The 15,103-nt window shown below is 44.3% G+C and overlaps 1 protein-coding gene across 2 annotated transcripts; it reads left to right on the top strand.

Moving 5' to 3' along the window:
* The first annotated feature begins 698 nt into the window (after positions 1-698).
* si:dkey-51a16.9 (RING finger protein 122) lies at positions 699-13,297 on the top strand. Of its 2 annotated transcripts, none has more exons than XM_024425872.2 (6): positions 699-1,798; positions 3,407-3,563; positions 10,665-10,707; positions 10,916-10,957; positions 11,117-11,199; positions 11,777-13,297. In XM_024425872.2, exons 2-6 carry the CDS (start codon positions 3,454-3,456, stop codon positions 11,895-11,897), a joined length of 399 nt encoding a protein of 132 aa, XP_024281640.1. In that variant the 5' UTR covers positions 699-1,798; positions 3,407-3,453; the 3' UTR covers positions 11,898-13,297. The 2 variants fall into 2 exon arrangements, with proteins under 2 accessions (XP_024281640.1, XP_024281647.1); XM_024425879.2 differs by lacking the exon at positions 699-1,798 and adding an exon at positions 2,403-2,553.
* Positions 13,298-15,103: the final 1,806 nt, after the last annotated feature.

Below are 15,103 nucleotides of genomic sequence, written 5' to 3'. Positions count from 1 at the left end.
CAGCCCCCGTCCCCGCAGGAGGCCTTTTGGTAGGCCGTCATTGTAAATAAGAATTTGTTCTTAACTGACTTGCCTAGTTAAATAAAGGTTCAATAAAAAATCAATAAAAACCAGGAGGTTGTGAGTCAAATCCCAGGTAAGGGGAAACCATGTGTTTGATGTTGTTGATACCTTTCCACTTGTTCTGCTCCAGCCATTACCACGTGCCCGTCCTCCCCAATTAAGGTGCCACCAATCTCCTGTGACATGAATGTGTCTAGAACATTGTTGTATATATTCTGAGAACATGGTAACCACGTTCTAGGTATGTTCTGTTTGACATTAAAGGGAATGTTCTAACTCCAATGGCAAAATACACTAAAAAGGTTCTCAGAAGGTTTTTGCTAACATAGATAGAATGTTCCCCTATCTATCTAATGGGAAAATTGGGCACTCAAACATTAGGGGAACATCACGGGTAACATTACAAAAATGTTCTTTCTGCCTCTTTCTGTTAGTTGGGTTTCTGACTGTCTGCCTGTAGGGCTCCTGCTCTGTAATAGCTTACAGCTGGAAAGAAAGAGAGGGGGAGGGAGGGAAAATGAGATAGGGAAAGTGAGCAAGGCAGTGAGAAAGGAGGGGGAGGGTGAAAGCAGAACTATGGTGCAGACAGCGAATCACATGAGCAGGGATATGTTTACAAACTGAGCTGAGGAGGTGTGCTCACTAACCCCATTGTGAGGAAGAGGGACAGAGAGCAGAGAGAGAGAAAAAGAGAGAGTGGGACGAGAGGAGAGCGGCTTCCTGGGTTAAAATGATCAGTGTTAGGCTAATTTTCGCTGTCTCCTTTTTCACCCCCTCTGTGTCCGTTTTGGAAAAAGGGGAGCAGATGGTTGGGCCTGACAGAGCAGACAGCACAACGCAAGTGCAGGCAAAATAGCTGCTTTTACAGGAACACTGGGCACTGCAGGGAACCATTCAAGTTCTTCCTTCGTTTCCCATAATTAGCAGGTTTTCACAGCAAGAGAGGAAATCTATGTCGAGACGAGTATTCAAGGAAGGCGGAGGCAGAGAGAGAGAGAGAGGGAGAGGAGAACAGGACTTCAGGGGAGGGAGGGATAAGCCCTGTGACAATGTTTTGAAGGGGAGACAAAGCAAAGCAGCGACTGCACTCAGCTGGATAGATTGAGTTAGCTGCATGGGAGTTCTCTCTCCATTTGGAATATTAACAATAACATTGATGTGTCTTTAACCTGCGAGGGTATGATGTTTATCCCATAATATAAACACGGCTATGCTCTGGAAATCCCTTTGTTTATTTGAAGAGAGGAGCCATTGCAATACGGATATATTTGATTCTGTTGCCTTTAGTACCTTTTCACACTTTTTAGCATCATTTTGGATTTTAAAAAGTAGCTATCAATTCCTGATGATATTGTTGCTTGATTATTCACATAATGACAAATCATCACAAAGAAGAGTGTGGATTTCAACAATGAGTGAGTTGTTTTTGTCATGTTTTACTGGAAAACAGAGCCTCATCCATAGGAGAGCTTCTTGGGGAACTGAGAATGTTTATCACAATGGGATTGACTCATAGTCTACAAATAAACGTCATTTTCATTGGGGACACAGAAGAGGTTGGACTCACATCATTGTCTGGAAGACAGTGACTTTTTTGGGGGACAAGGTTGTGACCCCAGACACAGTGACTCTAGAGGCTGTGAGTAACTTCAGACGTTTTTGACCCCCATCCACTGATTCCCTGGGTCCCTCTGGCTTTCTTGAGGCTGATTTCACCCAGTCCAGTGGTGTCATGGTGAGTACCTTCTTCCTATGTGTAGTGTCGTAATAATGACCTTTGTGTTTGTGGTGTAACAATGTGTTGTCTCGTGACAAATTGATTTGCATTTGAGTGGGTATGACTTGTATGGTCCTGTCTGTTTTGTTGTGTGCCTTTCCCTTCGATGCTAGGCCCTAGACACTCTCCCAGACAGCATGTGTTCACAATGGCCTACCTCTTAGACCTCGACTGTCAATGATTCACTAACATCCTACTAAGATTACAGATGCCCGTTCCCTCACCCAAACCCAGCACCCCACCCCCCTCAGAGACAGATCTGGTGGAATGGCCCTTCTGGCCAGACCCGCACACAGGCAGAAGTGACCTTTGACCCAGGAAGTACTCTACTTATTGTGAGACTATGGGTGGCATTAGACGTTAAGGTTGATCACCATTCTCTCCATAGGCAGTGCTGCTGGTGATGGTCTGAAACGGCTGCATGGACTGAAAGGACCAAATTCCAATTCCCCATCTCCCACTCACGCCCACAAAACGACACACACACACACACACACACACACACACACACACACACACACACACACACACACACACACACACACACACACACACACACACACACACACACACACACACAAAACACATACACACACATCCCCAGGCCGACAAACAAGCGTAACACATTCAAGTCCAACAATATACTGCATATTATACTACAGTGGTATTCAAAATCGGAATTAGGAGCAACACATTTAAGAGTACAAATTATGGTATGGGACAACATACAAACGTTTAAAAATATATATTTCATTGAGTAAATGTATTTATTGGTTTCTTTTCATTTTGGTAAGAGATTAAAATGCAATGAATTGAAGGTTATTTGTTAATGTAAAAATCCAAATGTACCGATTTTAAGGTTTTGTCATTAGATTTCTTGTTGTCATTGTGGAGTGCCTCATTGCTGGGGTGGCCTTTAGATATGGGACTCACGCACACCTGTCAAACACACACGCACAGGCCTTACTGGGGGAGCTGGTCCAACAACCACTCCCACTGAGAGCTCACTTTTCAGTAGAAGTAACGCAGTACATTTTGAAAAGTTCATGCAGCTCAATGAAGTTCAACAATGGAAGTAGTGTTACATTGATACAGTACGTAAAACAAGAAGCTGCTGTGCTGAGTGGCTAACAGTATGCAATATGCATGTCCACCCTGCCTTAGGCACGCACACGCAATGAGATGAGCCCAGAGACCAGTACCGGCCAGACATACGATGCGCAGCCCACTTCACAGTAAATAACGCATTTATGCTAATAGGACATTCCAAATTTCATTTGATTCAGTCTGCTTCATATGTAAAACATATTCTGTGCACTTAGTAGATGAACACACACACGCAGAGATACAGCACAATGTTTTCAAATGCCACATACCAATTTCTTGAATGTAAAACATCCTCCCTACATTGTAAATGAAACACACACGTCACTGAAACGTGCTTCAGAATCCATTATTGAGGATGACGTACATACTGAATCCCTTTTTGTCTTTTGCCTGTGATGACAGACGGGCCTGTAGAGTTTGGTCAAGTAAACTCAAGGCTCTCTGTCTTCCTCCTCTCAGGATGTCTGTGCGGTTTAGGGTCGCAGAGCTCAGACCCATACTGCAAGATGACATCGGAAGACATCTACCACCTGCCCCTCAACATGTATGTCATCATTCTGGGCATCGGCCTCTTCATCTTCATGCTCAGCCTGATCTTCTGCTGCTACATGTTCAGGTGAGGCTTAGGGGAGAGTGGGGTAAGTTTAGCCATTTTTTTAACATTCAGAATCACTCCGTCAAGGGAGCTATAGTATTCTTTCTAACAAAGATATCAACATATATTTCATGATGTTGTTTATCCCTGGAAATAATCAGAATTCATGTAAACATGACATCGCAGCGCTAGCTGTGCCACCAGAGACTCTGGGTTCGCGCCCAGGCTCTCTCGCAGCCGGCCGCGACCGGGAGGTCCGTGGAGCGATGCACAATTGGCCTAGCATTGTCCGGGTTAGGGGGGGCTCGGCCGGTAGGGATATCCTTGTCTCATCGCGCACCAGCGACTCATGTGGCGGGCCGGGTGAAGTGCACGCTAACCAAGGTCGCCAGGTGCACAGTGTTTCCTCTGACACGTTGGTGTGGCTGGCTTCCGGGTTGGATGCACGCTGTGTTAAGAAGCAGTGCGGCTTGGTTGGGTTGTGTTTCGGAGGACGCATGACTTTTGACCTTCGTCTCTCCCGAGCATGTACGGGAGTTGTAGCAATGAGACAAGATAGTAATTACTAACAATTGGATACCACGAAGAAGGGGGTAAAATAAACATAAAAATAAATATACTTTGGTTTAGATACAAGCATTATGAAACCTCTAACACCTTTCAATTGGGGAACCCTGCTGCGCTAGGTGATCGCTGCTGTGCAGTAGGGGAGAGTGGTGTAAGTTTTGCCAAAGGGGTAAATTGACTTGGTGAAAATCTGTTTTTTGGATCTAACTTGCTTAGCACTTTTTCCATGAGGTTTCTTCCTTCACAGACTCCTACACTACCAGTCAAAAGTTTTAGAACACCTACTCATTCAAGGGTCTTTCTTTATTTTTTAAAACTATTTTCTACATTGTAGAATAATAGTAAAGACATCAAAACTATGAAATAACACATATGGAATCATGTAGTAACCAAGAAAGTGTATTTGAGATTCTTCAAATAGCCATCATTTGCCTTGATAACAGGTCAAATATTACATTTTGTGTATGGTTTCCTAGAAAGGTGACTCAACTTACCCCTTACCCCAAAACGTATACCACTCTCCCCTACTGCACAGCAGCGGTCACCTAGCGCAGCAGGGTTCCCCAACTGAAAGGTGATTTTATTTGGCCCCCAAGTTTTTTGAGCAAGAATATAATAAAATGTTATTGTATACAAATGTAAGCAAGTTTTAAAATTATTTTCTATTCAAATATTATACTGAACAAAAATATAAATGCAACATGTAAAGTGTTTGTCCCATGTTTCATGAGCTGAAATAAAAGTTCCCAGAAATGTTCCATATTCTCTAAAATGTGTGCTCCAAGTGGGTTTACACCTGTTAGTCAACATTTCTCCTTTGTCAAGATAATCCATCCACCTGACAGGTGTGACATATCAAGAAGCTGATTAAACAGCACGATTACTCAGGTGCACCTTGTGCTGGGGACAATAGCCACTCTAAAATGTGCAGTTTTATCACACAACACAATGCCACAAATTTTGAGGGTATGTGTAATTGTCATGCTGACTGCAGGAATGTCCATCAGAGCTGTAGCCAGAGAATTTCAGGTTAATTTCTCTACCATAAGCCGCCTCCAACGTCGTATTAGAGAATTTGGCAGTGCGTCCAACCGGCCTCACAACCACAGACCACGCACCACGCCAGCCCAGGACCTCCACATCCAGCTACTTTACCTGCAGGATCATTTATATTTTTGTTCAGTATATATCTGTTTGGGTTTTTTGTCAAATTGAAGTTTTGTTTGTAATTATTCCGGCCCCCTGACCATCCGCACAAGAAAAAGATCTTCCCTCTGTAACGGCGTTCGTCTGTTGAAGGAGAGTCGGACCAAAATGCAGCGTGGTGGTTACTCATGTTCTTTAATGAAAAAATAGCGATACATGAACTAACTAAATAAATAAATACAAAAACAACAAACGAAACGTGAAAACCTCATTACAGCCTATCTGGTGAACACTACACAGAGACAGGAACAATCACCCACAAAATACACAGTGAAACCCAGGCTACCTAAATATGGTTCCCAATCAGAGACAACGAGAATCACCTGACTCTGATTGAGAACCGCCTCAGGCAGCCAAGCCTATGCTAGACACACCCCTAATCAGCCACAATCCCAATGCCTACAAAAAAAAACTATACGACAACACAATAAACCCATGTCACACCCTGGCCTGAACAAATAATTAAAGAAAACACAAAATACTAAGACCAAGGTGTGACAGAACCCCCCCCAAGGTGCGGACTCCCGGACGCACCTCAAAACCATAGGGAGGGTCCGGGTGGGCGTCTGTCCATGGTGGCGGCTCCGGCTCGGGCGTGGACCCCACTCCATAAATGTCTTAGTTCCTCCCCTTGCGTCCTGGGATAGTCCACCCTCGCCGCCGACCATGACCTCGTAGTCCTCACCCAGAACTCCACTGGACTGAGGGGCAGCTCGGGACTGAGGGGCAGCTCGGGACTGAGGGGCAGCTCGGGACTGAGGGGCAGCTCGGGACTGAGGGGCAGCTCGGGACTGAGGGGAAGCTCGGGACTGAGGAGAAGCTCGGGACTGAGGGGCAGCTCGGGCCTGAGGGGCAGCTCGGGCCTGAGGGGCAGCTCGGGACTGAGGGGCAGCCCAGTACTGAGGGGAAGCCCAGTACTGAGGGGAAGCCCAGTACTGAGAGGAAGCCCAGTACTGAGATGAAGCTCAGGCAGGTAGTTGGCTCCGGCAGATCCTGGCTGGCTGGCGGATCTGGAAGAGTCTGGTTGACTGGCAGATCTGGAAGAGTCTGGTTGACTGGCAGATCTGGAAGAGTCTGGTTGTCTGGCAGATCTGGAAGATCATGGCTGACTGGCAGATCTAGCTGCTCTGGCTGCTCCATGCAGACTGACAGCTCTGGCAGCTCCATGTAGATTGGCAACTCTGGCTGCTCCATGCAGATTGACAGCTCTGGCTTCTCCATGCAGACTGGTAGCTTTGTGCAGACTGACAGCTCTGGCTGCTCCATGCAAACTGGCAGCTTAGGCTGCTCCATGCAGGCTGACAGCTCTGGCTGCTCCATGTAGACTGGCAGCTCTGGCTGCTCCATGCAGACTGGCAACTCTGGCTGCTCCATGCAGATTGACAGCTCTGGCCTCTCCGTGCAGACTGGCAGCTCTGGCTGCTCCATGCAGACTGACAGCTCTATGCAGATTGACAGCTCAGGCTGCTCCATGCAGACTGACAGCTCAGGCTGCTCCATGCAGACTGACAGCTCAGGCTGCTCCATGCAGACTGACATCTCAGGCTGCGCTGAACAGGCGGGAGGCTCCGGCAGCGCTGTAGAGGAGGAAGGCTCTGGCTGCGCTAAACAGGCGGGAGGCTCGGCAGCGCAGGAGAGGAGAAAGGCTCTGGCTGCGCTAAACAGGCGGGAGACTCCAACAGCGCTGTAGAGAAGGAAGGCTCTGGCTGCGCTGAACAGGCGGGAGACTCCAACAGCGCAGGAGAGGAGGAAAGCGCTGGCTGCGCTGAACAGGTGAGGCGCACTGAAGGCCTGGTGCGTGGTGCTGGAACTGGTGGTACTGAACCGAGGACACGCACAGGAAGCCTGGTGCGGGGAGCTGCTACCGGAGGACTGGTGTGTGGAGGTGGCACTGGATAGACCGGACCGTGCAGGCGCACTGGGGCTCTTGAGCACTGAGCTTGCCCAACCTTACTTGGCTCGATGCCCACTCTAGCCCGGCTAATACGAAGAGCTGGTATGTACCGTACTGGGCTATACACCCACACTGGAGACACCGTGCGCACACTAGCATAACACGGTGCCTGCCCGGTCTCTTTAGCCCCCCGGTAAGCACAGGGAGTTTGCGCAGGTCTCCTACCTGGCATAGCCATACTCCCTGTGAGCCCCCCCCCAAGAAATTTTTGGGGCCGACTCTCAGGCTTCCATCCGCGTCGCCGTGCTGCCTCTTCATACCAGCGCCTCTCCGCTTTCGCCACCTCCAGTTCTTCTTTGGGGCGTCGATATTCACCAGGCTGTGCCCAGGGTCCTTTTCCGTCCAATATCTCCTCCCAAGTCCAGAAGTCCTTTGATCGCTGCTCATCACGATTAACAGGGGGAGTTGGCTCAGGTCTGAACCCTGACTCTGCCACACTCTCCCTGAGCCCCCCCCCCCAATACATTTTTGGGGCTGCTTTTCAGGCTTCCTTGCCAACCGTGTTCCCTCGTATCGTCGGCTCTTATCTCCGGCTGCCTCTGCTCTCCTAAGTGCCTCCACCTGTTCCCATGGGAGGCGATCTCTTCCGGCCAGTATCTCCTCCCAAGTGTAACAACCTTTGCCATCCAACACGTCTTCCCATGTCCATTCCTCCTTTCGCTTTTCCTGCTGTCGCTGCCTGTTACCACACTGCTTGGTTCGTGTGTGGTGGATGATTCTGTAACGGCGTTCGTCTGTTGAAGGAGAGTCGGACCAAAATGCAGCGTGGTGGTTACTCATGTTCTTTAATGAAAAAATAGCAATACATGAAATAACTAAATAAATACAAAAACAACAAACGAAACGTGAAAACCTCATTACAGCCTATCTGGTGAACACTACACAGAGACAGGAACAATCACCCACAAAATACACAGTGAAACCCAGGCTACCTAAATATGGTTCCCAATCAGAGACAACGAGAATCACCTGACTCTGATTGAGAACCGCCTCAGGCAGCCAAGCCTATGCTAGACACACCCCTAATCAGCCACAATCCCAATGCCTACAAAAAAAAACTATACGACAACACAATAAACCCATGTCACACCCTGGCCTGAACAAATAATTAAAGAAAACACAAAATACTAAGACCAAGGCGTGACACCCTCGGCTGAATCTAGTTGATGATCAATGAGTTATGGGCTTGTTAATCACAATAACCCATAGTCAGCTATAGCATTCTTTATAGATCAGGGCCTGGTTTCTCAAAAGCATCTTTAAGCTAAGTTCATCATTAGAACCTTTGTAGGAGCATCGTTAAATGTCAGAGCTGTTTTCTGGCCAAATCTGAGGCGTCTTCTTTTAGACTGACTTGTTGTCGAGAACCAAAAATACATACTCAAATCTGCTCCTGATGAGGTGTTTTGCAGCTGGAGCACAGCCAAGTGTAGGCACATTGTGACTTGCATTTGGCATACTGTTCATGGGTTGCATGTTTCGTCACAATACTGTTTTGAACGTTCACATTGGACTGATGCCCGACTGAGCGTTCCACTCAATGCATCGTCAATGAGCGCTGATGAAGATTTCATCAAATGTGCATTATGGTGGGATGGAACTACAATGCATTCAAAATAAAATAATTAGCAGGAAAACCTTTTGTCATGATTTTGATGTCGCCAGATTGACTTTAGACTTTAGATTGTGGGGAGGCCACCGGATATTAGCTAGCTAACGTTAGCATTGCTAGCTATTTTTGACGAACTTTGCTAGCTAATGACAACATTGCCATCCGTCTAAAGTAAATTTGATGACATGATAATGCTGTCAAAGTTGTTTCCTATTAAATATTTGAATACTTTAGCAATGTCATCTTATTTCCAGGAACTATAGTGGAATTTAGACGAAACAGTAGTTAGCCTCCATCCAGAATGACTGTGCTTCTTCTTCTCTAAAGTTTTATGGCAGACTACACCAAGTGGTGGCAACACTCGGGGGGGTCCCGAGATAATAGAAAAATAAATCAAACAACCATCCCACTCTTTCAGTCACATTCAAATCAATCCCTACACAGGCTCAGGTGTCTGTGATGACTGGCATTCATCGACAGGATTTTCGTCTCTGCAGAAAAGTCCCGAGGCCCCCAAAAAAATGCTCAGCCGCACTCACGATGATGCCTATTTACTCTGATTTCCTCTCCGTTTGCACTGTGCAATTGATAACCAAAGCAATTAACGTTACAAAGTCCACCTTCTTAACGTGCAACATGTCAGGATCCCTCTGCTGTCAAGGAACATCATCTTGTGTCTCTACTCCTACTACCATTACCTCATCAACTTCACTCCTTTCTTCCACACTTCTCAATGCCTCCGGATAGGAGACATTCTGGACAGACCTCATTCTTGCCACCTGTCTCCTTCACCCTAACAGGACACTTCAGAAATTCGGGTGAATGTTCACCACCACAATTGCCGCATTTAGGCTCAGTTGACATAATACTCCTCCCGTCTACATACACTTGACACATTTATCACACTGCATGGGTTTGGGCACGGAGGCTCTCACAGGGAATCTCATGTAACCTAAATACAAGTGAGAAGGGAGAGACTCTTCATCAAAAAACAATAGAATGGATGGAGTGGGCTTCCGCACTCCATCTACCATAAAGGTCAGTCGTTGTGCACCAACCACTTGATCCTATTCTTCACATATATCCTTTTCATTTACTTCTAAAGCCATCCCAGAGATAACACCCTTGATAGGTGCCCTGCTTCAAAGATCCAGACACACGACACATTCCAATCCGACATCTTGAGGCGCAAAGCACGCTGCTTCTTTTCCGTAGAAAACACAAAAAAACAAAGCCCACTTCTCGTTATTCTCATCGACGCCACCAACGCATCCACAATTTAAATAGAGACTTCAAAACGGATCTCCCAGGTAACAAAATTGATCCAAAACCCTTATTCCAACCAAAAAATACTCAGACCTAGGTTTGGATTTACTAGTTTTCACTACCACTTTACTTCTCGTTTCCTTTTACATTCGCCACTGTAATCCAATTCTACTCATTCTCGTCTCCACTCGACAAGCCATCTAATTCAAACAGAACATCTGCTTCCATGACTGTGCTTATCACCACTTCAGGGCACCACTATACCGGCAGCGCCGGTAGAGGGCGGCTTGAACGTTCATAACAATGGCATGACGTGACCGTGTGACGGAGGTGCAACCTATGAATAGAGGTCTCCATGACAACACATCTGGCATGATGGGACATATGATCGAAAGATGAAAAGTAATGGGACAAGCATTCATAACATAACAATATGGAATTATGAAGTGTCAACTATAAACAGATTATGTGTATATCAGTCAATGTCAAAAATCATTTTTGAATATGCCTTTTTCAGGTTAAGGCGACAAGGCACAAGGGAGCAATATGGATATAATGAGGTAATTTCATCTTGTATTAATAAAAAATCTCTCAAACGTGGTAAATTTCACAATTGATGAGTGACTGATTTGCTACTTGATATCTTTGGATTGCCAGTTGTTGTTCCTAAAATCGATCTCTATTATATTAATTTAAAAAGGTGTTATTTTGCTGCACTTTAATTGTAGAAAAGATTTCCCTCTGTCATAAATTCATCTTTGTCTCTAGGTTGTTTTGAAAGGAGCAGGAAAGAAACTGAGTCTTCTTGGAGTAAGTTGATTTTGTTGTTCCAGCTATGCACTTTGCAAATAGTTTTTTTTCCGCAGGGGAATAGAATTTAGGCCTCAGCATCAGAGGGTTAGGGTGGGGAGTGAGAGATTTCTTTCCTTCCAAGGATAGTGTTAACGTGATCTCTTTCCCATCCTACAGCAGACCTGTGCCGTGTGCTTAGAAGAGTTCAAAAGCAGAGACGAGCTTGGAGTGTGTCCCTGCTCACATGCCTTCCACAAGAAGTAAGGCCCCTCCCACAGTCCTGGCTTTGATGGCGTGAAGTGAACAGCTGAAGGCATACACATGGAAGAAGAGATCAAAAGCTTTTTAAAAAATATATTAAACAGAGACAAAAGCCTTGACAAAGCCCTCTAGGTCTAGTGTGAAAGTAACAGGCATTTACGGTCTGTGTGACTTTGTCATTTGACTATATGCACCGGTTTACCTCTAAGGAAAGACCCTTATGACACTGTTTGCAGACTGTTTGCTTGAGATGATAGACTACCATCTGTTTCTCCCTGGACCAGGGTAGAATAGTATAACGACCTCTCCCACAGGATATGTTTGGCATGTTAGTAGCCAATGGGCGTATATAGTAATATACAGGGTAGTGTGTACTGTTGAACCTTCCCTGAATTGCGTCTTTCTCTCTCATGCGTCCTTGCTCGCTCTGTATGCCTGTCTGCCTCTCTCTCTCTCTCTCTCTCTCTCTCTCTTTCCCACTTTCTCTCTCTCTCCCGCTCATCATCTCTCCTTTTCTTCTACACATCTCCATGTCTGTCTGTAATATAATATTTTCCCCTCTCTACCCCTACGCAGGTGTCTGTTAAAATGGCTGGAGATCCGCAGTGTCTGCCCCATGTGTAACAAACCCATCTGCCGTTTGCAGCCAGACCTCCCACAGGGCGCAGAGAGGCCCCAGAGCCCAATGGAGGTGTGAGATGAGCGAGGGCCCACATTACAGCACCTCAACACCCCTAATTACAGTTCCAACCTGCCTCATCCCACTCCACTCTGCCGGACCCCTAAAAATCACACCCTGGTCCAGTTGAAATGAATCAGGCATCCCATCCTGACGTCTTCCATATACCCCCATCCTAGAGTTCTGACAGACTCTACTCTAGTTTTGAAGGTGTTAGACGCCTAAAGGTGTGTGTGAGATGAGACTTTGAAGTGGAACTCATAGAACAATATTGGAGAACAAACTGAATGTTTTTTTTATTTTATCTAAAAGGCAGGGGATGGATGAAGAGACCCTGTCCCATGACCACCGGCCAACCCCTACAGGAGAAACAGTGGGTACTGAAAAAGAGTTAGGATGCTGTGCATTGGGCCCTACTTTCCCAAATCATAGTCAATTACCCGCAATCCCATGTTGCCAAGTAAAGATTGGGTGTCCTGATTGGTCGATGAGTAACATGGGGCCTGGATGGAGGGATCACACACATACCATGCCCACAGCTACCATCATGGGCCTATGAGGTATTCAGCTATGACATAGGGTGCAGTGACCCTGTCACTAAATAACGCGTCAGGGTCATTCTTGACTTGCATTGCCATTTGGGCATGGTATTTTGGAAGAAATTAACTTAATTTTTGTTTGTTTTTATTTAAATGTACAGTATATGGGTACACCTTACTATTCAAAATAAACTTTTATGGCAGCTTAATGACTTTAAATATCAAGGATGGTAATGACACATTTTAGGTAATTGAGTATTTTCTTAAATGGAGAGCGCAGATGCTCAAATGTACATAACCCTAAAGGGATATGATTAATCTTTTAATCACAATGTAATTTCCCTTTCATTTTTAAATTGAGTAATACCAATGACAATTTTTATTTAGACACCAAGTCATCAATGGAATCCTCAAAATGATGACATGTTAAAAGGGTGTGATTAGCTAAGAGCTTTCTTTAATATAGACCCCTCCCCTGATAACCATTTGCAGCTGGAGGGAATGCTCAAGGTCCTTGTATATTTTTTGTGTAATGAGTAATTTAAAAAATCTGGGGTAATTGCATCAGATGCCCGATTAGCTTCTGGGGGAAGATGTATGAGAAAAGACACTTTAAACAATGCATTAAATATACAGTTTTGCAGTAGAAATTGATTTATCTATATTTTATCAATGATAAAAAGTACAATATAAACAAAAACATGTATGATGTGTAACTATTTGTTATTTTAAAGTGTTTTTCATTGTTGTAAAGCCAGGGGATGCAAATGCCATTGCAATTCAAGAATGACCCATCCAATTAAATATATAGTCTAAATTATTTCTAAGGAATTGTTTTGTATTATAACTGGCTTTCAATAAAGTGTATTGTTTCAGTGATATGTGACATGATGTTATTCATTCTGAAACATTAACCATGCAAATGTTATTCAATTGGGGCATAGTTATAACCCTTTCAAGTATCTGCATTTACATGGCTACATTCATGAACTCCACTGGGACAATCGCATGTGGTAGAGAGAATCCCCTGGTCACCTATAGAGACCTGCCAAGAGGGAGGGTGTTAAGTACCACATGCCTTTCAATGCATGACTTTGAACACCTTGAAATGCATTGGTTGTAAGAAATGTAGTAGATAAATAAAGTTTGATTTGATGGATGACATTACAGCTGTAGAATAATTAATCAACTGAAATTGAGCAAAAAATTTGGGATTTTATGACTTGACATATCATTTAGTGGGAAGGGTCATATAAATCAAGTCTGTGTGAATACATGTACCACCCAGCATAAATAAATACTGTTCCTTTGAAGATTTGTCTCTGGTCATGAAACTACACAGGCTGGATGTCTAAGCCATGTCAATTCTGATTGTCAATAGATTTTCAGAGTCATTCTCCTCAATGACAACATTATATAACTGAGATATCACTCATCGAAGTATGGTATCTGGGGTAATCTGGTTAATGATTATATCATTAACTAAGTGGCTCTTTTCTTGTAGAATGTTGATAGCTGTATAGAACATTGCGATTTTCTCTGTTGCTGATTAGCATTTAACATTTTTGAAAGGCTAATTTAATGATCGAACTCACCTTGTCCTAGAGAGTTTTACAATGCTATCAAAACGTCACGCCAACACGAAACACAGACAGTATATCAGGTAGTTCTAAAATCTCAAATGCAAAAAAATAAGAAGGGGTGGAACCATTACCAAGTTTTAATGCTAGTGGGTATTATGACGCGTCCACTGTGCCTGCCTTTAAAATGTCTTCAGCGTAGGCAACCTGCATCGCAGAAACCCCACCCCCAAACTACTTCCCGCAGCTATGTAATTGTATAAAGTGGAGATTGATTCATTTCATTTGGACTTTTCATGCCTACTTTAAAAACAAATTAACAACGTTTTTAACTGTGTATGTTACTGGTTATTATTACAGTATAATAACTGTATTATACATTGTAAATATTACATTAAGTTACAAACCACCCAGCTAGCACAGCTTCCAAGGAACATTTGGTTCCTTGGAAGCTGTGGAAACGTGCATTTTTGGTTTCCCATTGATACTGGGAACGAAGCCATACATTTCCTGACTGGTAAAACTGAAAGTTTTTAAAAAAATATTCTGATAAAAAAAAGTGAAAATTTTGCTTGTTCTGGGAATGTTCATTTTTAGGTTGCAGGGAGGTTCTGAGAAGCTTTTAATAACACTGCTAGCTTAGTTTAACTGTTCTGAACTCCAAGCACAGATAAGACACATGAAAATGTATTTGCTTAGGTATTCATCATTCAAACACATTTATTTTTTACTGTGTCAGTGAGATTCAAACTTATGATCTTTTGTTCTCTATCCATGGAATTAGTCCACTGCGCCACCAGTATGGAGCTAGCATGTTTTTATTTATTTAAACAAAGCTACACATGTTTGTCTATTCAAACAGACCCCATTTCAAAGGAAAGAAGCACTCATTAAGATCATGTGTGGCCAATTAGTGGGTGTGGCCAACACCTGAACACACTTAACAAGACAGAGGATAGAGTTTGGTTGACACTGAGAACAGAATGTACAGGGAATTTGGAAAGTATTCAGACGCCTTGACTTTTTCCACATTTTAGTACGCTGCAGCCTTATTCTAAAATGTATTACATAAATAAAAATCCTCATCTACCCCACAATACCCCCA

The sequence above is a fragment of the Oncorhynchus tshawytscha genome, linkage group LG01 (assembly GCF_018296145.1).
Source record: "Oncorhynchus tshawytscha isolate Ot180627B linkage group LG01, Otsh_v2.0, whole genome shotgun sequence".
NCBI lineage: Eukaryota > Metazoa > Chordata > Actinopteri > Salmoniformes > Salmonidae > Oncorhynchus > Oncorhynchus tshawytscha.
Note: the sequence above shows the minus strand (reverse complement) of the source record. Positions and strands in the feature narration are given on the sequence as shown.

Bases quoted from the DNA above. Each gene is read 5' to 3' on its own strand.
- si:dkey-51a16.9 (XM_024425872.2), top strand. From the start codon at position 3,454: ATGACATCGGAAGACATCTACCACCTGCCCCTCAACATGTATGTCATC. The intron at 3,564-10,664 runs GTGAGGCTTAGG...TGCCTTTTTCAG, and splicing joins TTCTGCTGCTACATGTTCAG to GTTAAGGCGACAAGGCACAA. The intron at 10,708-10,915 runs GTAATTTCATCT...CTTTGTCTCTAG, and splicing joins AGCAATATGGATATAATGAG to GTTGTTTTGAAAGGAGCAGG.